Below are 22942 nucleotides of genomic sequence, written 5' to 3'. Positions count from 1 at the left end.
ACTATCTGGCAATGAAAATAAATGAACCTTAGTTATATGCAACGACTTGGATAAATCGAAAAAAAAAATGATTGAGTAAGCAAAGCAAGTCACAATGATATATATATATAGCATTTGTATATTTTATAATAGGTGAAAATATAGGGCAAAAAGAAAGTCCATGTGTTCTTGTTTAGGCAATCTTTAATGATTATGCTGTTAAGAAAGGAAAAGGACGATGGTTATCTTTCATGGAAAAGGTAAGTGGTACTGGTTACACTGGTGTTAATTTGTACATATTAAACTATATACACATGATTATGCAGTTATGCAGTCTCCTTTCTCTAAAAATAGATTAACAACTTTTAAAAAGTCAATTGACTCTCCATTCTCCATGTCCTACAGTTTGATGATTGATTCTGCCTGTCTCCCAAGGGTGTTTTAAGGCACGATTTTTAAATTTCAGATTTATATTTTAGTGGCTTAAAAATAAATATGGCTGTCCTAACAAAAATGTGAACAAATATTAAATGTCAACTAGATTTGTATATTTATTCACTTCCAATATATGAAAGCAAAGCCATCCTTAAGGGTATGCATGAGAAACTTGATGTCATGAGGCAGAAAACCAAGGCTGCTATTAACAGTTAAATCCTAAGGGGTAAGATAGATGAGGTGAGGAATTAACACAAGATTGTTGTTGTTTAGCCTCAATTGTGTCTGACTCTTTATGACCCTGTGGACTGCAGCCCGCCAGACTTCTCTGTCCATGGGATTTCCTCTCAGGCAAGAATACTGGAGTGGGTTGCCATTTCCTTCTCCAGGGGATCTTCCCGACCCGGGAACGAATCCATGTTTCTTGTATTGGCAGGCAGATTCTTTACCACTGGGCCACCTGGGACGCCCTTGACACAAGATAGTTTGGACTAAAAAAATAACAGGACCAGAGCTGAACTGGGGAAGAGAAGCATCCTGTACTGTAAGCAAACATTAGGAACCAGCTCACTAGCATTTTTTGGTTTTGTGTTGAAAAATGTAATCTGAGTTACTATAAATAAAGATAATGGGAGAAGTGAAGAAGCTCCCATGGAAATGGTCAGATGCCTTTCTTTTTATAACTCCTCCAGCTGCTTTGGGAATTCTTGGATCCTCAGAGAGACTTTTTTTCCTGCATTTTTTCCCAGGAAGTAGCAGACAGAACATTAATCAGACCGAGTTATAGACATCCTTCTTGGGAGGTCTTAGGAAGCCAAATTTCTAATGGGATTTCAGGGGAGCAGTTGCCATGGGTATGGTTGCTCCCTAGATAATTTACTTATCCATCCTTTATTTAAATGCAGCTCACCAGCTGCCCAAATGCAGTATGCATTATAAAACAAAGCAAAACCAAACAAAAACAAGTGAGTTTAGTACCTGTAATAACAATAAGATCATGTAGTTTTGCTGTTGAATTTTAGAGTACTTATGTACAAATCCTTTTCTTAAATATGAGAACCTCATTGTAATGTAACATCATAAAATACATCTTTATGTATTTTAACTAAATGTACTATTGTTTTCCAGTCTTCCTGACTTACAAAAAAGAATTTGAAAAATAAAGGCTAGAAAGGAAAGGTTTGGTCATTTAGCAAACTCTCCTCCATTTTGAAAGAATGCATCCTTTGCATCTTGGCTTCTGAAAGCTTAATGTACTCAGGGATCACCTGAGAACCTTGGGAAACAAAGATTCTTAAGTTACAGTCTGGGACAGAACGTGAGAGTCTGCATTTTTAGCAAGTCCCTAAAGGATTCCAGTGCTTCAAATCCAACAACCTGGCTTTGAGGAGCAGGGACACAGAGAGTAAACGCCTCTGATGCAGTCAGACCAGATGCTCAAGAGACACCTGAGATGGGTGCTTCCCCAGGATCTGTTTCCATCTTTCAGAGTTTTTCTCGTGGCTACTTGTCTACCATTTTATAAGTTTTTAAAATAAAAACATGGAGCCTGGACCTAATTTTGTTCTAAGCTAAATTGCAAGATGAGGGAGATATTGATCAAAGGGTGAAAGTGAAAGTCGCTCAGTCGTGTCTGACTCTGCGACCCCATGGGCTATACAGTTCATGGAATTCTCCAAGTAAGAATACTGGAGTGGGTAGCCTTTCCCTTCTCAAAGGGATCTTCCCATCCAAGGGATTGAACCCAGGTCTCCTATATGGCAGTCAGATTCTTTACCAGCTGAGCCATGAGGGAAGCCCAAGAATACTGGAGTGGGTAGCATATCCCTTCTCCAGCGGATCTTCCTGACCTATGAATTGAACCAGGGTCTCCTGCATTGCAACAGATTCTTTACCAACTGAGCTGAGCCTGGACCTAATTTTGTTCTGAGCTAAACTGTGAGATGAGGGAGATGTTCTGAGCTAAATTGTGAGATGAGATCAAAGGGTACCCACTTCCAGTTCTAGGATGAAGTTCTGAGGGATGTGACGCACAGCATGGTGACTGTAATTAACACTACTGTATTGCATGCTTGAAAGTTGCTAAGAGATGATCTTCTATCACGTTCAGGAAAGGTAACTAAAGGGAGGTGATGGATGTGTGAATTAGCCTGATAACAGTAATGATTTCACAATGTATATGTATATCAGATCTTTACATTGTATACTTTAAATATATATAATTTTTCTCAGTTATATCCAGTAAAGCTGGAAGAAATGGAATTTTTTTTCATTTTGCAATACTTTTTCAAGTTGCTGGATTAAATTATTTCTAATGTCTTTTCTAGCCCCAAGGCCCCTTAGCTCATAAATGATAGAACACTCTGATGGGGGTTTTCATGATGATAAATGTGATCCTGTCTTTTTTCCCTATTTCTTAAATTTCCTCACTATAAGTGTTTTTCTCCTTCTTTAATAAGGTTCCCTATTCATTTCTCAAGGACATCAAGAAATATTTCTCCTTTGCTTTAAGAATAGCTTTTAATGCCCTTCTGATCCATTTCTCTTTTTTATGAATATTAATATGCCTAGGAAGGCTTGTTGTTTGACTAAACAAGTTGCATCCAACTCTTGGGACCCCCGGGGACCGTAGCCTGGCAGACTTCTCTGTCCGTGAGATTTCCCAGGTCAGAATACTGGAGTGGGTTGCTGTTTCCTTCTCCAAGGGATCTTCTGACCCAGGGCTTGAACCCACGCCTCCTGCTTGGCAGGGGGATTCTTTACCACCGAGCCACAAGGGCAGCCCTGTAGGAAGTCCACTAATCCATTATTACAAAACCTGTGCTAAATGTCTAGCCATATTTACCCCGCCACCCCCCCACCCCGGTTTTTATTTCAAAGAAAGGGGAAAAAGTAAAAAAGTCTCATTGAGTTGTCAGTTTCTTTTTTTTTTTTTAATATAAAATTGTCTGAAGTCCCTGAAACATGATAATACAAGCCCAAACTGTCATATTGTGTAGCTTGGTTTGGAATAAGCTGTGAAATAAAACTTGTACAAGACAGCTGTCCTAAAAGTTAGCTTTTCTCAAGGCGACAGAATTATTGGCATGTTCATTCCCTTAAAGAAATGTCTGTTTGCTTAACTGAAACAGCTATTAAAAATTCCTTAATGGAAGATTTTCTTAAGAGTTTAAACTCCAAAAATCTTTTATTTGAATAAGTCCATTTATGGATTAGGACATATACTGACAACCTTAGGTTTTTTCCCCCAACTTTGTGGTACATTTAGTGACAACATTTTTCTAAACACTGATACATAACATGGTCTGTGTCCTGTAATGTTTACAATCAAGAGATTCTAAAGTTACAGAACATTTTGTAGCATCCCAATACTAGCTACCAGGGCACTTAGAAACTGACCCTAGAGCCCCGATATGTCATGAGACTAGTTCTGGTTAGCCAGATTATTTGTGTGCTTCTGGATCTTTCCCATGGCCAAAGTTTCCATTCATTTTTAAAGAATTTCTCAGCAGCTACTGGGAATCTGATTGAATAGATAGTACTGCTCACCTCTTAGCCAGATATTTAAGTTCCCCTGAGTTTTAAACTTGATTAAAACCATTGATTTCTCAGACATAGAATACAAATTTATGGTTACCAATGGGTAAAGGAGGGGGAGGGATAAATGAGGAGGTTGGGATTAACATATACACTGTATATAGAATATGTAAAAAACAAAGACCTACCGCATCACACAGGGAATGATACACAATATGTTGTAATAACCCATAAGAGAAAATAATCTGAAAAGAATATATATATATATATAAAGCCAAGCCACTGTGCTTCACAACTGAAACTGACATGTCATTGTAAGTTAACTATGCATGTGTGCATCCTCAGTCTCTTCAGTCTTGTCTGAGTCTTTGCTACCCCATGGACTGTAACCCACCAGGCTCCTCTGTCCATGGGATTCTCTAGGCAAGAATACTGGAGTGGGTTGCCATGCCCTCCTCCAGGGTATCTACCCAACACAGGGATCGAACCCACATCTCCTGCATTGCAGGTGGATTCTTTTACCACTGAGCCACCAGGGAAGCCTAAATCAACTATACTTAAAAAAAAAATCATTGATTTCTGAGATGTGGTCTTATTCCCTCTGATATGAGACTAAGGATAATTTTACTTTCAATTATTAATGTTAATATAGTGGTATTGTACTTACTTTTTCCTGGAATAGATGCCAAAGCCGACTACAGTCAGGCTCACGGTATACTGAGATCTCAGTTGACCTGGGTCCCAGGTTCCTCTGCCGTGTAGACTTCTCTGCCATGATCCCATAGTAGGGTGCTGGAACCTGCTTCCACCAGCCCTGGAGAGCTGATCATCCACACCTCTTCCCAACTCCATGACCAGTTATCCCAAGTGGTAGCTTGTAATGGGCCAGGGTGAGTATTTTCCCCATGAAAATTGGCACACTCTAGAAGTCATAGCTTCTCCTCCCATCTCCAGCCTCTGAGAATCAGTTGTTAAATCTTTACCTGGAAACAGCTCCTCTGAAAGGCAGAATTCTGTCTGGGATGATCTGGGGCCAATAAAGAGCACCCTTATCTGAGAATATTTGCAGGTTTCCTACTGACATCAAAGGGAAAGTCACTTTAAGAAGTGGGGAGAGTGAAAGCACAACTTTTGATGAAAAGAAGTCATGAAATTGTCACTTGGTTCTGTTGGCCCTGTGAGCGGACTGTGTGCGGCGCTCTTAGTTTGAAGCAGTTCCCTCTTAAGTGCCCAATCTCCTTAGCTCCAAAAAGCCTGCTCTCTGGGCACTGAGGCAGGCCAGTATAGCAAGTGTAAACTCATTTTAAGCACAAATGTGCATTATAAATGATGGAAACACTCCCAACTGTTAAAGAGTTTTAAGTGTTAAAGATTCTAGGTTGTAAATGTCTCCTTGAGATGGTAAATTCCTTCAACATCTGAGAAGATATATTTTAAAAGCCTTGAATGATTTGAAGAAATAGTTTCTTTGTTGAATAGTTACATTTTAAATTGAATTGCTTTACTGAAAATGAGTGTGCAGTCCTATGGATGTGTGTGTCTTTGGTTAAAATACACAGAAAAACTAATTAGGAAATGAAAGGGCCATCTCAAAGGCAGCTTCAGTGCAGATGAACAATGTTCCAGAGCTTTAACTTCAAAAAATCTAGAGTTGGATTTCCTAGATATATTTTTAAAATGTTTATTTTTATATTGGAGTATAGTTGATTTACAATGTTGTTAGTTTCAGATGTACAGCAAAGTGATTCCATTATACAAATATATATATATATACATATATATATGTATATATATGTATGTATTCCTTTCCAGAACTTTTTCCTCATCTAGGTTATTACAGAGTATTGAGTCGAGTTCCCTGTACTATACAGTAGGTCTTTGTTGATTATCTATTATATATATGTAGTATATATATACTATATAGATAACATATAATATATAGATAATATATATTATCTATTATATATATATATATATATATATATATATATAGTAGTGTGTATATGTTAATCCCAAACTCCTCCAGTTTGTAATGTGTTGTAAGTCAGGCCCTATCAGGGGCAAAATCTTGCTTACATGGAGAGTAGTTTTTCAGAAGTCCCATTTACAAGTGTCTACCCACTCCAGTGTTCTTGCCTGGAGAATCCCAGGGATGGGGTCGCACAGAGTCGGACACGACTGAAGTGACTTAGCAGCAGCAGTGCTGAAAAGATGGAGAAGGCAGTGGCACCCCACTCCAGGACTCTTGCCTGGAAAGTCCTATGGACGGAGGAGCCTGGTGGGCTACAGCCCATGGGGTCGCATAGAGTCGGACATGACTGAAGCGACTTAGCAGCAGCAGCAGCAGCAGTGCTGAAAAGTAGGGGCTTGGTTTCAAAATTGAAGATGCTGTTCTTTCTTTTTATGATCTTCCATCCATCCATCATTATTTGCCATTCATGGGTCTTTGAATCTTTGCTTACTGATACGGTTTAAATGCAAAGATGGAACAATGAAAATATTCTCTAAATTGTACTGCCATGGGTACCTGCCAGAAATGCTGAATCCATCCATAAAAAATCCTACTCATAGGGGTTTCTTCAGTAATTATAATTCTGTTATCACTCAGTTTGTTGATAGCTTCTTTTCAGGGAATTGAATCCCTTCATGCTTTAAGGTAGCATGCTTCTTCTGAAGATTCTTCTATTTCAAGAGCTGTGCTATTCTTTAATATTTGTAATGTAAATAGTACATTTATTATTTAGCACTAAATGTATTTAAATATTCATCCACAGACATTCTTGTGATGGTTGAGCATTATTATCCTCAGAGATTAATGTAATTACACATGCAGGAAATTTAAAAACTATTTCTCTGTCAGTAGCAATGTACTTTCTATCAATATTCAGAAACAACTTAAATGGCTCAAGGTTACCTAAACAATTATCCTTCTAAAACCTAAATATGTAACTTGATCTTGTCTCTAAAAAAGTAAAGCAGTCGTAATAAAACTCTAATTTGCAAATAACTCCTAATTGTTCATTATTTCCACTCTTGACTTTCTGTAGTCTGTTCTCCATATACAATTAGAATATTTCTAAAGTATGAGAAAGATCACATCTCTTCTTGGCTCAAAACCCTGCTATAGTTTCCAATTGAAATTAGAATGTAGACTTGACTCTACCAAAGCCCTTCCTTCCTTTTAATATATCTTCTTCTTCTACCTCCTTCTTCAACTACTTTCTTTTCAGCCACTCTGGCCTCAGGGCCTTTGCACTTGATGTTGTTTTTGACTGGAACACTGTCCCCCCTTATTTTTCTCTGGACTGGCTTCTCTTCTTTAGTGGGTCTTAAAGTCACCTGCTCAGAGAAATTCACCCTCACTACTGGACATAAAATACTCCTATCCATTTAACTCTTCGTTCCATTGCCCTATTTTACTTCTATGCATACTTACTAATTTATCCATTTTGATATATCCATCTCTTCCTGTTGCTAGAATGTAGGCCTATAAATTGATTATTCCTTTTTCACAGTCCTGTCCCTCACTCTTAGAATGACAGATCATTGTGGGCAATGGAATGCAGAGAGATGGAAGAAAGACAAGTTCAAGGAACCCATGGGGATTCAGAGCGACTGGATGAGTGGGTTCATGTAGTAAACATCACATCCGTCTCTGAAAGAGATTCTATGGCAGAAATCTTCTTTAAAATGCTAAGACTGAAATATTCTCCAGAATCTCAAGGTGCATTTGTTTATGTGGATTTTAATAACTGTGGCTACTGACCACATTAAAAATTAAAACTTAGAGAATTAAAAAATATGTATTAATTCACTTAAAATAGCTAATAATAAACCTATTATATGTTAGCATATATATTACATGTTTTTCAAAATTAATTGTTTTGGAAAAATAAAAATAAAAAATTATTGGGAGTATGACAAAACCCACTGGAAAAAAAAATAATAATAATAAAAATTAAAAAAAAAATTATTGGGAGAATGCCATTGTTTTACATATGTGTAAGTCTCTTAATGTCTGATTAATAGGCGAGACCTATGTTGTCATGTTTCAATCTACAGGTAAATCACATTTCTTGTCGCATCTAGAAAATTCCACCCTGTACTGTACATTTGTAAAAGAATGAAAGTAGAAAGGAAAAATCCTGTCTTAGAATTATTATGAAAACGGTGTTGACCTTGCAGATCCCCTGATTGGACCTCATTAGCATACTGCTGATCTGGAGTTTGAATAAGATGTAAACTGGAAACTTCCCAGGTGGTCCAGTGGCTAAGACTCTGTGCTCCCAATGCAGGGGGCACAGGTTCAATCCCCCTTCCGGGAACTAGATCCCACATGAAGTAACTGGAAAAAAAAAACAAAAAACCCACGTGCCACAATGAAGGTCCAAGACCCCAAGTGCCACAACTAAGACCTGGCACAGCCAAATAAATAAATAAGAAAAATAAAAGATGTTAATTGCAAGCATTTTGTATCCCTGCTGCTGTGTCACAGGATTCAGTGGGCATCTGGTTTGTTACAGTAAGAGATGTCTTCCACTAACGAGATTGTGTTCCTAAGTCTGGAAGTCTTTGGAACTATAAATAAATCTTTTATAGAACCATAGTTTTTCATCATTATTTCTTCTTGTGAAGATTTTACAGCACTCAATTGAACACTCTGCTGTTTTAAGACAACCCTGAGTGTGTCCCGCAGGAGACCTACAGTTCAGTCTAGTTGCTCAGTCATGTCCGACTCTTTGTGGCCCCATGGGCTGCAGGACGCCAGGCTTCCCTGTCCATCACCAACTCCCAGAGCCTACTCAAACTCATGTCCATCATGTCGGTGATGCGATCCAACCATCTCATCCTCTGTCATCCCCTTCTCCTCCTGCCTTCAGTCTTTTCCACCATCAGGGTCTTTTACAATGAGTCAGTTCTTCGCATCAGGTAGCCAAAGTATTGGAGTTTCAGCTTCAGTATCAGTCTTTCCAATGAATATTCAGGACTGATTTCCTTTAGGATGGACTGGTTGGATCTCCTTGCAGTCCAAGGGACTCTCAAGAGTCTTCTCCAACACCACAGATCAGAAGCATCAGTTCTTCAGTGCTCAGCTTTCTTTATAGTCCAACTCACATCCATACATGACTACTGGAAAAACTGTAGCTTCAACTAGATGGACCTTTGTTGGTAAACTAATGTCTCTGCTTTTTAATATGTTGTCTAGGTTGGTCATAGCTTTTCTTCCAAGGAGCAAGCTTTTAATTTCATGGCTGCAGTCACCATCTGCAGTGATTTAGGAGCCCCCCAAAATAAAGTCTTTCATTGTTTCCCCATTTATTTGCCATGAAGTGATGGGACCAGATGCCATAATCTTAGTTTTCTGAATGTTGAGTTTTAAGCCAACTTTTTCACTCTTCTCTTTCACTTTCATCAAGAGGCTCTTTAGTTCTTCTTCACTTTCTGCCATCAGAGTGGTGTCATCTGCATATCTGAGTTTATTGATATTTCTCCTGGCAATCTTGATTCCAGCTTGTGCTTCATCCAGCCCAGCATTTCTCATGATGTTCTCTGCATTTAAGTAAAATAAACAAGGTGACAATATAAGGCTTTGATGTACTCCTTTCCCGATTTTGACCAGGTCTGTTGTTCCATGTCTGGTTCTAACTGTTGCTTCTTGACCTGCATACACATTTCTCAAGAGGCAGGTCAGGTGGTTTGGTATTACCATCTCTTGAAGAATTTTCCACAGTTTGTTGTGATCCACACAGTCAAAGGCTTTGGCATACTCAATAAAGCAAAAATAGATATTTTTCTGGAACTCTCTTGCTTTTTTGATGATCCGATGGATGTTGGCAATTTGAACTCTGATTCCTCTGCCTTTTCTAAATCCAGCTTGAGCATCTGGAACTTCATGGTTCATGTACTGCTGAAGCCTGACTTGGAGAATTTTGAGCATTACTTTGCTAGCGTGTGAGATGAGTGCAATTATGCAGTAGTCTGAACATTCTTTGGCATTGCCTTTCTTTGGGATTGGAATGAAAACTGACCTTTACCAGTCCTGTGGCCACTGCTGAGTTTTCTAAATTTGCTGGCATACTGAGTGTAGCACTTTCACAGCATCATCTTTTAGGATTTGAAATAGCTCAACTGGAATTCCATTACCTCCACTAGTTTTGTTTCTAGTGATGCTTCCTAAGGCCCACTTGACTTCACATTCCAGGATGTCTGGCTCTAGGTGAGTGATCACACCATCATGGTTATCTGGATCATGAAGATCTTTTTTGTATAGTTCTTCTGTGTATTCTTGCCACCTCTTCTTAATATCTTCTGCTTCTGTTAGGTCCATACCATTTCTCCTCTTTATTGTGCTCATCTTTGCATGAAATGTTCCCTTGGTATCTCTAATTTTCTTGAAGATCTCTAGTCTTTCCCCTTCTATTGATTTCCTCTATTTCTTTCATAATAGTGTTTCTTTGAGAAGTATCTTCACTCATCCCAATTTGAGGTGCCACAGTCACATTTCCCTCTGCTGCTGAGAAACTGCAAAGTTTTATTTCAGTTTCTCTACAATGCCTTCAGTCCACTGTAGTGGATGTGAACTCTCATTTCAGCCTAAGCTGCAGACAACACAGCAATGGAGGGGTTGAGACCGTTTGTTTCAGAACACAGATTTGTGTTGAAATACTAGCCCTTTTGTGGACCAGCCATGTAACCTGGGGAGAAACATAAATTGTTTTGGAGTTTTGTTTTCAGACAGGTTGAAAGGAACTTCAGGTGTTAGCGTCAGCTATCTCATACAGTGGTTTGTGGAGCGAATGAGAAGGGAAAGCAATGAAAAACAATTCTGAGTGATTAGAAACCATTAATTAAAGGAATGTAAAGAATTTATCAGCATTTTTAAAGCTTCTTCAGGTGGTTCTCAAGTGCGGCCAATACTTAGACCTAATGACTGAATAAATTATTAGATGTTGAGTTGGCCAAAAAATTTGTTCGTTCAGAGTTTTCTATAACCTCATACAGAAAAACCTGAACAAACTTTTTGGCCAATCCAATACTTTGGTGGAATTCCATAGAGAAAGAAAGTGATGTGATAATAGAATAGAATAGATAACCACAACACTTCATTGCATAGATACAATAAAAGCCTCTTCCCTCTGTGTCTGTGTACACCACTTTTTTCCAATTTGTTGAAAAAAAATGTACTTTGTGAATTGATCTTATCAATCAATTGCTCTTTACTCTGGGCTTGGTGATCTTCTTTTGATTGGGGTTACGAAAGCCTGAGTTACAAATGAACTCTTAAAATACTAAGCGATATCACAATAATTTCGTTTTAAAGCTACCTAGAAATTATTTAGCCTTTACAATGCTGGGACTAATTGACTTTCACTGAGCAACATATTAGTAGACATGTGCTTGTGTTGATATTACTGTTCTCTGTCTAATGACTCATTCATTAACTCATGACTCTGGTCTTAATCGGGGGCTGTTAATATATTAAGGATGGTGTTTTTGAGTCTGGTAATGTGACGGATTGTGTCTGTTTCTTTTCCCTGAAGCTAATAGATTTTTGGTTTTTAAAACTCATTAAGCAGCCTTAGGGAAGACAATTAAAGTCACCACCAGTCTGGGCTCAGAAAAGGCACATTGTCATGGAAGGGGTGCAGATGCTTTAAGCAGAGCATTTCAAATCTGAGCTGTAACTTGCTACTGACGTGGGCAAATCACTCGTTTTCTGAATCTGAGTTCTCTCATCTGTAAAATGGGCCAGAGAAGAATAATATAACCCAGAACTAAGGAATTAAGCGAGATAATACAAGTAAAAAAAACTGATACATGTACCTCTGAAATACTTAACCCATAGGACAAGGAAATAGTTATTTCCATTGATTCCATTATCCTTCTTTATCAATTATAGATTTGTATTATTTCTTTCTAGGGTAGAAAGTTTCTAGGGTAGCAAATATTCAACCCAGGTCAACCCAGGTCTAGTGCTGGGATCAAGAGATCAGCTCCCATTGACTTCCTTTTCCTTTTTCAGAATGATGATACAATTATTTTTGTATGTTCGAGAAGTGGAGAAATAGAGATAGGGAAGTGAAAACAGTGATGGAGGTTTGACCTTACCAAAAGGCTATTAATATGGATATATGATACTTGAATTGAGTGTTCTGTGTCCTGAAATGTTAATATTCTCATATGGGGCTTTGGAAGTCAGCAGGAGTGGAATTCTCAACTATCATGTGCAGTTGTTTAGCAGATTATTAGTTAATATCTTCAGTGCCTGTAAACACATTTTTATATTCTGTTCTTGTGGTATAAAGAGTCCTTTATTCTTTATTTCTGTTTTAAAAATAGCTAACTATCTATTTTTTAGTTTATTTTTTATTGGAATAGAGTTGCTTTACAAAGTTCTGTTAGTTTCTGCTGTACACTGAAGGGAATCAGCCAGACACGTACATATATCCCCTCTTCCTTGGGCTTCCTTCCCATTTAGGACCTCACAGAGCATTGAGCAGGGTTCCCTCTGCTATACAGTAGGTTCTTATTAGTTAGTTATCTTATACAGAGTAATGTATATATGCCAATACACCCCTCTCAAAAAAAAACAAACAACTTTGGCCTTAGATTGTACAGCTCTTTGGAATTTTGTCCTGTTTGGTTTAGGTGGGTGCCCAGGGCAAGACTTGACTCTGAGACACAGTGCAGGACACCCCATGGGGTCTGACCAATGCTGCCTTTCCTAGCTTGGTGACCCTTTTAGGAGGAGCCAGGAGCAAAGAGTCTGAAAGGCAGGATTTACTCACAGAACCGTGATAGAGAGACTTCTTTTGATTTCATGAGAACTAGACCTCAGTTTTAGCATCTCTTATTTTCAGCAGAGCTTATATTTTTCAGTGACTCTCCAACAAAGGAAGAGAATGTCTAAAGATATTTTGGCTCTTCAGTACTTTTTTTTTTTTTTTTTGCCAGCCCATAATAGATCTCTGTAAGAGCTGGAAAGGGAAATGGTATAAAATGTGGATAATGGCAGGGATACCCAGAGTTATATGACTCCGGAGCCAAGTTTCAGTCACCATTAATGTAAAGAACCACAGGACTCCTATATGACTGGTAGAATTTAGTATAAGTCACATTCATTTGGTGAAATTAACAGTCTTAAGGAGCCACCAATTTAGCATAAAGGGATTCATGTTACCAGAAATCTGTGGTGTGAACATCACTGCCTTAGAGACATGGGAATCCTCTAAGATATTTTTAAACTTCTTTTTTTTTTGTATTGGGGTATAGCAAATTAACAAACAATGTTGTAATAGTTTCAGGCGAGCTGCAAAGGGTCTCAGCCATACATATACATATATACATTCTCCTCCAAACGCCCCTCCCATCCAGGCTGCCAAATAACATTGAGCAGAGTTCCATGTGCTATACAGTAGGTCCTTGCTGGTTATCCATTTTAGATATAGCAGTGTGTACACAACGACCCCAAACTCCCTAACTCTCCCTTCCCCTTGCCCCCATCCTTCCCCCCAGCAATCATAAGCTCGTAAGTCTGTGAGTCTCTTTCTGGAAGACCTCTAAGATTAGATGCATCCAAACTAAGAGTGTTTACATTTTTCTCACTGTGATCTCTTTTTGCTTGGAAATCTCTAGAATGTTCCTGTGTACATTATTTACATGATATGCTTTGACACGTGAAATATGATCACATTTGCCTAGCAGAGGCCAAGATTGCAAGTCACACTCATTACTTATTGGATCCTTCTTGGATAGCGTTCAGGCTTCGGATTAACTGCTTTTCCTAAGAGAACTACCTGCAGTTATCCATTTGTAACTGGTTTACTAAAGACTTCACTCAATAGACAGGACTTCCCTGATGACTCAGACTGTAAAGAATCTGACTGCAATTCAGGAGGCACAGGAGATGTGGGTTTGATCCCTGGGTCAGGAAGATCTCCTGGAGAAGGGCCTGGCTACCCACCCCAGTATTCTTGCCTGGAGAATTCCATGGACAGAGGAGACTGGCGAGCTACAGTCCATGGGGTCACACAGACTTGGACACGACTGAGCGACTAACTCTTTTACTTTCACTTTACTCAGTAGACCAACATATAATGGCATCCTTTTCCCCCTCCAATCATATTTAACTACTATGCTCTCTTGATCATTTTTTTTTTTTTTTCATTTTGTAATTGTGTGCTTGGAAGATTCCTTAGCTTTGCAGTAGCTTTCAGATATTAAAAAATTTAGTTGGGTTAGTATGTGGTAGTTGGGATAAGCAGCTCTCTCTGACACCACATAGAAATGAGTCAAATGCTACAAAAGTCATGTTTGAAAACATCATCAAGCCATGATAGTAATAACAACTAATATGATCATGCTCAGTCATGTCTGACTCTTTGCTACTTCATGGATGGTAGCCTGCCTGTCTTCTCTGTCCATGGGATTCTCCAGGTAAGAATATTGGAGTAGGTTGTCCTTTCCTCTGCTAGGTGATCTTCCCAACGCAGGGATTGAACTTGCATCTGCTGAATTGCAGGCAGGTTCAAGAGAAACTAAAATTCCAGAGAAAGGAGGACCTTTCAGAGTTGAGCTATCAGGAGCATGTGTATTTGCCTTCCCAGGCCTTTGGTGATTCTGAGAGTGGGCGAAAGAACAGGACTTTACCTGGACAGAGGGCTGCTGCTCAGAGAAAGAGAAATTAGCCGAGCTTTCAGCAGTTGTATTGGATGGCATGAGAAACTGAGACTTGAGGGTCCTCAAATTAATGGCCATTATTTTCTCAGAAGAGACTCGCTGAGTCCTGACCCTGGCAGCAGCAAAAGAACCAGGCCAAAGGTTTATAAAAAAGCAGAGTGAAACCTCCCACCATTTCACAGTGTTTAGGAAACCAGGCAAAGGGACCAAAACCAAGCAAGAGCCCCAGTCCCAGAGGGAGCGGTGAATTGATGCTGAGGAGCTAAAAAGCCATTTCTCACCTGGGGCAATGAACAGATTTTCTCTCTGTAGCTGGAAGCCAGAGTATCGGTCTTTACTAAACACAAGGTGGCAGTCGGCTGGCTCAGAACCCAGCAGAGATTTGGGTTTTCATGTGTAGCTGAAATAACAAACTTAGAGACCAAAAGGGACTCAAATGCGTGGCTGCTCTGTCTCTAAAGACAGATGTTGAAGCTGAGGTCCAGTGCAAAAGTGGTCCACTGAGACATCTGAGAATCTCTAACATCCTTTCAAGGGTTGAGGAGCAAAGACGAATTAGGCTCTCCACTGAAGGCCATACCCTACAACACAGATAGACTGAGTGTCTTAGTTTGCTAAGGCTGTCATACAAAGTGCCACAGACTGAGTGGCCTAAATAGCAGAAATTTATTTTCTTACATTTCTGGCCTCTGGAAGTCCAAGAGCAAGGTGTCAGCAGGGATGAGGTTTTCTGAGACCTCTCCTTGACTTGCAGTTGACCACCCTCCTTGCAGATTGTTTTTTTTTTTTTTTTTTTTTCTCTTTGATTTGGACCATTTTTAAAGTCATCATTGAATTTGTTACAATATTGATTCTGTTTTATGTTTTTGGCCAGGAGGCATGTGGCATCTTAGCTCCCTGATCAGGAATCAAACCTGCACCTGCCTTCGTTGGAAGGTTAAGTCTTAACCACTGGACCACCAGGGAAGTCCTCTGCTGATTCTTCACTTGATCATCCCTTTGTGTTTGCACCTCTGATGTGTCTTCCTCTTCTCATCAGGGCACTGGTCCTATTGCATTAGGACCCCATCCTAGTGGCTTCATTTAAACCTAATTACCCTATCTCCAATTGTAGTCATTTCCAAGGTGCTGTGATTAGGGCTTCAGAAGATGAAACTGAGACTGGGTCGGGGAGTGAAGGGTTAGGAGTTAGGGGTAGAAGATAGGGACTCAGTCTGAAACACTGAATCTTTCCAGCCCATCTCTGTCCCAAATCAATCCCTGACTTGATGACCAGAGCAACCTCTCCTCCATAGCATGATTACAGCAAAGCATAACAAAGGAAAGGATATTTTTGAAAGCAAATAGTATCTGGAGCTTTTATAGATGCTTGACATTTAAGAAAATTACTAAGTGCTTTCATAACCAGAAGACAAATCCCCTTCCTTATTAGGCATTTTTAAGTGCAAATGAATAGCTACCATTGTCATCTGTGGCTATTTCACTCGTAAGCCTTCTATTGTGTGTGTGTTCAACGCTAAGTCATGTCTGACTTTTTGCAGTCCCATGAACTGCAGCACACCAGGCTTCCCTGTCCTTCAGTATCTCCCAGAGTTTGCTCATATTCGTGTTTATCAAGTCAGTGATGCTTATCTAACCATGTCTTTCTCTGCCGTCCTGCTTCCCCTTTTGCCCTCAATTTTGCCCAGCATCAGGGTCTTTTCCAGTGAGTCGGCTCTTCACATCAGGTGGCCAAAATATTGGAGCTTAAACTTCAGCATCAGTCCTTCCAAAGAATATTCAGGGTTGATTCCTTTAGAATTGACTTGTTTAATCCCCTTGCTGTGCAAGCGACTCTCAAGAGCCTTCTCCAGCACCGTGATTGGAAAGCATCAGTTCTTCAGTGCTCAGCCTTCTTTACGGTCCAACTCTCCATAAATGACTACTGGAGAAACCATAGCTCTGACTAGATGGACTAGACCTCAAACTTCAACAGGCATATGAATTACCTGGAGATCTTAATGAAATGAAGACTGACAGGATGGCTTCCCTGGTGGCTCAGACTGTAAAGAAACTGCCTGCAATGCAGGAGACCCTGGTTTGATCCCTGAGTTGGGAAGATCCTTTGGAGAAGGGAATAGCTACCCATTCCAGTATTCTTTCCTGGAGAACCCCATGGACAGAGGAGTCTGGTAGGCTACAGTCCATGGGGTCACAAAGAGTTGGTCACAACTAAGTGACTAATATTTCACTTTCAATATGTCTGGAAGGGGCCTGAAATTCTGCATTTCTGCAACAAGTTTCACAGGACGGTCCTCAGACCATCCTCCTAACCAGCTGCAGATCAGAGAGTGATGACTGTGTATGCTGAAGTTTAAGAAACATTGCCCAATAAATAATGCCTAAGATTGCTTCCAGCTCCGAGATTCTGTTAACTTTTTTAAAAAAAAGCAATATTTTTAAAATGAGGGTGGGATATTTCAAAAGAACAGCATGTATACTATCTATGGTGAAACAGATCACCAGCCCAGGTGGGATGCATGAGACAAGTGCTCGGGCCTGGTGCACTGGGAAGACCCAGAGGAATCGGGTGGAGAGGGAGGTGGGAGCGGGGATCGGGATGGGGAATACGTGTAAATCTATGGCTGATTCATATCAATGTATGACAAAACCCACTGAAATGTTGTGAAGTAATTAGCCTCCAACTAATAAAAAAAAATAAAATAAAAAATAAATAAAAAAAATAAATAAAATGTAGCCATATTCTATCTCTTTGACCATAAAACAGTGCATTTTTGTGAACTTATATAGGATTCGGAGGAGAGCCAGACATTGCTGTTATGGTCAGGTTTCCATGTGTTTGTTTCAGTAAGGTTATTCTTTATCTCATTTCAAGTGGAACAAGTAAATCTGATGATTTTATACATTTTAATTTGAGATACAGAGAATTATAGTAACATTTTTGTTAGAAAAAAGGGTATATTTCAATGACGCATTCATAACAAGGGACCTTCCTGGATGTGACAATGGTCTGCGGAAAGGATCTGGGTTTTCCCCTTGTCCCAAGTGTATTTCTCCACTACTGCCAACGCCTTCCCCTCTTCCTTCCAGCTGAGACCCTTCAGGGAAAGATTGCTACTTCACCTACCAATGAAGTCCAGGCTTGGACACCTTGGTGCGTGTCCTCTTCTTCCCTGGATCTGGATACTAACAATAGCCTAGCACCACTCACATATGAAAAAATACAGCAATCACCTTCCTCCTACGCTTAGGGCTCAGTGCCTAGGCTTTTTGTAACAAGGGTGACTCATTTAAGAACAACTTCTTATATCACCTTGTGGAGTGCTTTATTCAGCCACAGCAGGGATAGCCCAAGTGGTCTCTTAGTTGAACAATTAGTTCATGAATGAGTCAATAAGGATTTGATGAAAGGGTGGCACTCACTATATGCTACCTGATTTTCCTTTGTTTCTTTTTTTCAGGGTAAATTTAATATGTAGGAAGTTGAGCTTATAAAGTTGATAGAGAAGGAAATGAATTTGTTTTACAGGACTCAAGGAATATTCAAGATGGAATATATAATTTTCTACATGACCACTCCTAGGAATTGATCTTTCTTGCTTTATTTGTTGATATCGTAAAAGTCCAGACAAAAGGAAATTGTAAGAACTTTAAATATGTAGCCAGGCAGACATTCTTATGTCCCAGGAGGGGGTGGGGGAGGGGTATGGTGAAGCAAAACAGAGCGAAGAACTGCTAATAAGACCAAAAAAGGAAAAATGAATTTATAAAGAAGACCAGAAAATCTCAGGAGGCATGACATTGCTGATGCACTGGAATATTCCAGATGCTATAGAGATAGTCATTGCTTATCCCTTTCTCACCAAGAGGTCTCTGCTAAATCTGTCCAAGGTTTATTTATGGGGTTTGTGTTTTTTTTTTAATGACATATTCCTCTCTCATTCCTATCTCCCTGTCTCTATGCTTCCTCTCATCTTTTCTCTGACATCTCTTCCTTCTCTCTTTCTTTTTCTCACTGCCCACAATCTTCTCTCTTCTTCCTTCCCCTTCTTTTTCTCATTTCTTCCTCCTTTCCTGTCTGTGCCACAGACTGTTCTAAGTGCTGGAAAGATGTCTCACTCACAACCACCTATGGAGTGTCTTACTAACCCCATGTTAGAGATCACTGTTGTAAGGGAAAAGACAGCAGGCATAAAGAGGTTAAATAATCTCCCAACCTGACTCTGGGCAGAGTTTGAATGATCCAGGAGGGGACTTCCTTAATGGTCCAGTGGCTGAGACTCTGTGCTCCCAATGCAGGGGGCCTGGGTTTGATCCCTGGTTGGGGAACTAGATCCCACATGCCACAGCAAAGGATCCCACATGCCACAGTGAAGATCAAAGATCCCATGTGCTGCAACTTAGACCTGGCACAGTAAAATAAATACACACTTTTTTTTTTTTTAATTTCCTATTATCTAGAAATTGTATACAACTCCAGTTCCATAACATGATAGATTGATCTCTCTCCCCAAACAGAGTTGACTTTTGCGTCCTTAGAGGCCCCATGTTAGACTGTCTTCTGAATACTCTCTCTTTTCCAAACACAGATGGGCTTATGACTCCATGCCTGCTACATAACACCTTCTTTGCTTGGTTGCCTTCTCCTTTGCCTCAAACTCCTACTCACTGTTCAGAACCCAGACCTCCTCTGTTGTGAAGCCTTTCTTGATGCTTACAGGCTGCATCAGTTACTCCTCACTCTGCATTAAGACAGGAATGTACCCACATTTTCATTTTAGAACTTACTGCATTGTCCTGGATTATTCATACATTTGTGCTGCCCACTAGACTCTAAAGTCCCCAAGAGAAGGAATGGGACCTTATATCACTGACAAACCCAGTGTTTTCACTGTGAAGAGGGATGTATATTATGTAAGAAAAGCATGATTAATTTGTAACCTATATACTGTTACATCAGTGGTATTGATCTTAAATATATAAATTAAAACTCTACATATAAACTGATTTAAACAAACATTTCCTATACAAATTTGACTTTATAAAATTTAAAATTGGTTTATTATTTTGTCTTTAAGTTCCTCTACATTAAGAGTTCCGCTTGTGATTTAAACGTGCCACAGTACAGGAAAATATGACGTACAGATACTTTTTAAAAATACTTCTATTATGTAAAGTGAAGTTCACTCTGTCTTTCCCTCCCCTTTGCGCATGTGTGCACAGACAGACAGGCAGACACACACACTGAATAGGCAAACTGGTCTGTGAATAGCTTTAGACATTTTCATAGTTTGCAACTTTGGATTAAGAATCTTTTTTTCTCTATGCAGTTTATTCATATTAATAAGGTATAAGTGTTCTACTGATAACACCAGTATAAATTTAGGACTTTAACGACTATGTTGCAACAATTGTCAGTATTTGTATACCTTTGTCCAATATTATATTGCATAGTGTATATATATTTATACATGCACTCACTTTATGCAGTCCTATATATGTTTACTCTCACCATTTTTTTTTTACTTCTTTTGCTTTCTTTCTAAGTTCAAACATATCTCCTTGGTTAATGCTTTTTGGATGTCAAATGTTTTCTTAAAATGACACAGATACACATATATGTATGTGTATATGGGTTGCATATATGTGAATATTCACTACATATATTTCTATTATATATATATATACATATATAGTATGTGTGTATATATACATATATACATACAGTATATAGTCTGCATATACATATATATATATACACACAGACTGTATTTAGTCTACATGTACATACACACACGCACACACATTACATTACAGCTTGCCATGTATTAATATATTGTTTCTGAGTTTCCTTATCCTTTGAGGCCAGCTAATGATTTCCAGATAATGAGACTGAAGGTATATTTGAACATTCTGGACCAAAGAATGTTAATGCAGCTACCAACCTGGAGATGCTCTTAACTGGTGAGCACTCTGTCATGAAATCCCGAGTTGAGTGTGTTCTGTAAATTATGTTGTTTACTCTGTTGGGATCTCTCCTGTCATTATTTTGTGCTCTGGTGAACGATTTTGAGTCGTAATGACTGACAAGTGATAATGCTGGATCTGTCATAAAGAAACAAAGGATATGATTGCCATTGCTGCACCTCCAAAGGGATTTTGTTTAAATGACCCCCTAAAATGTTGATCCATTATATGTTCCTGGGTTCCTCTCTCCCATCTGTCTCACCAACCCTCTGCTCTCCAATTAAGCACAGTATTCTTGTATATTGCTCTGTATTCATTTAACTTATTTATCACATCTTTACTGCAAATTTAGATATAGTAGATCTAGGATTTATGTTCTCTTCCTGCTGTTAGTAGCTTTTTCTTAAGTGAGAAAGATAATTGTGATTTCTTTTTATCTGAAAAAAAATTTTTAATAGAGAATCATAGACTCAGTAGCAATACATCAGAGTCAATATCTTGGGCCAGGAAAGAACACAAGATAGTTTGAAAGGGCCTCAGGTAATTGTAATGTACAACCAGGGTTGAGGATCACCACTCAGTAGAAGAAATATGTCTACTTATTATGTAAGGAGTTGATTTTTTCACCTGAAATGCTTTTGAAACATAAGAAAATCTTCCCCACATGACTATTATAGTATTTTCCTCTTTGGGGGTTCCCTGGTGGCTCAGTGGTAAAGAATCTGCTTGCAATGCAGGAGACCACCTACAATGCAGGAGACAGGGGCTTGATCTCTCGGTTGGGGAGACCGCCTGGAGTAGGAAATGGCAACCCACTCCAGTATTCTTGCCTGGGAAATCTCTTGGACAGAGGAGCCTGGTGGGCTGTAGGCCATGGGGTCACAAAAGAGTTGAACACAACTTAGCAACTAAACGACTACTCTCATTTTTTCTCTTCCACAATTGAGAATTAGTTTTCAAATGAATCTGGATACAGTTATCTCAGAATTTGTCTGACAATTCTTAAGTGGGAAGGGTATACTAAAAGGATGGTGCATCTTGGTTCTTATGCAGAGAATAAATATGTATAAGCATGCATGGAACGGCATTCTCTAGGTCACTCTGTTCTTTCCCTGGAATGCTGAGTGAAGGTTGCTTTTCCAAGAGATTAAAAGTGATTCACCTAAAGCCCTGATATCTCTGTATTTGACAAGGAGTGTTGAGCTGAGGATTCAGGCAGCTGTGTCTACTTAGGGACATCAGGAATTTCAGGAACTATAAAAGGACAGCTTTGTAGCTACCCACGGTCGAAGCTATACACAAGTACCTTCAGTAATGATTAACCACAGAGTCTGAATTGATGCCAGATGAAGGAAAATGAAAAGGACACCTGTATGACGCTTCTGCACTGGTTTCTACTCTGAAAGTGGTTCTTCACTGGTTTCTACTTCTGAAAGTCATTCAGAAAATGCTTGTTTTTCTCCTTAGGTTCGAACCAGTGTTGTGCCTGAACACAAGGACCCCCCACCAGAGGTTGGGGTAAGTGTGTCTTCTGTTTCCAAAAGGCATGCATGTTGCTTCTAAGCTAATCATTTGGGTTTTTCTCTGGCCTACTGCCTGGTAGCTGACAAGTAAAATTGAGTTAAATTAACTGGGTGTGACTATGCAAGGAGATATTGTCACATATTTGCTGAATTGCATGGACTTCATTCCTTTTCTCCTAAAAATCATCATGATGTGAATTCATCTTTAGTTTAGTTGGCTAGAGAAAAGTCTAGAAATTGCCCTGCAGGAAACTGAGATGCCATTGGAATCAACATTCCTGGACCAGCAGGAGGCTGGGAAATTGAAGATGTGAGCTCTACCTGTCCAGCAAGGAGACAGAGACCTGGCCATGGAACTGTGACGTTTCTGCTCCCTGTGGCTTCAACACTGTTGAATTTAGTCGTTTAGTCATGTCTTTGCAACCCCATGGAGTGCAGCACTCCAGGCTTCCCCGTCCTTCACTATCTTCCAGAGTTTGCTCAAACTCACATTCACTGAGTCGGTGATGCCATCCAACCATCTCATCTTCTGCCGTCCCGTTCTCCTCCTGCCCTCGGTCTTTCCCAGCATCAGGATCTTTTCCAGTGAGTCAGTTCTTCGCATCAGGTGGCCAAAGTATTGGAGTTTCAGCTTCAGCATCAGTCCTTCCAATGAATATTCAGGGTGGATTTTCTTTAGGATGGACTGGTTTGATCTCCTAGAGTGCAAGTCAAAGAGAAACTGCCACCAAAGTGTGGCCCAGTGTTGGGAGATCCAGCTAAGGTTATCCTGCTGCATCAGAATCATCGCCTATCTGGCTTTTAGAAGTAGGGAGAATAAG

At 39.5% G+C, this 22942-nt stretch overlaps 1 protein-coding gene across 2 annotated transcripts in view; it reads left to right on the top strand.

The window, feature by feature from the left end:
* INPP4B (inositol polyphosphate-4-phosphatase type II B) overlaps nt 1-22942 on the top strand; it is an 851446-nt gene that overhangs the window by 533770 nt on the left and 294734 nt on the right. For both annotated transcript variants that reach the window (XM_061142404.1, XM_061142406.1), the window contains one exon: nt 22066-22116. In XM_061142404.1, the coding sequence (XP_060998387.1) occupies nt 22066-22116 (51 nt within the window). The remainder of the gene's footprint in view (nt 1-22065; nt 22117-22942) is intronic.

Source organism: Dama dama, chromosome 5 (genome assembly GCF_033118175.1).
Source record: "Dama dama isolate Ldn47 chromosome 5, ASM3311817v1, whole genome shotgun sequence".
Classification (NCBI taxonomy): Eukaryota; Metazoa; Chordata; class Mammalia; order Artiodactyla; family Cervidae; genus Dama; species Dama dama.
This window is presented reverse-complemented; position numbering and strand designations above follow the sequence as displayed.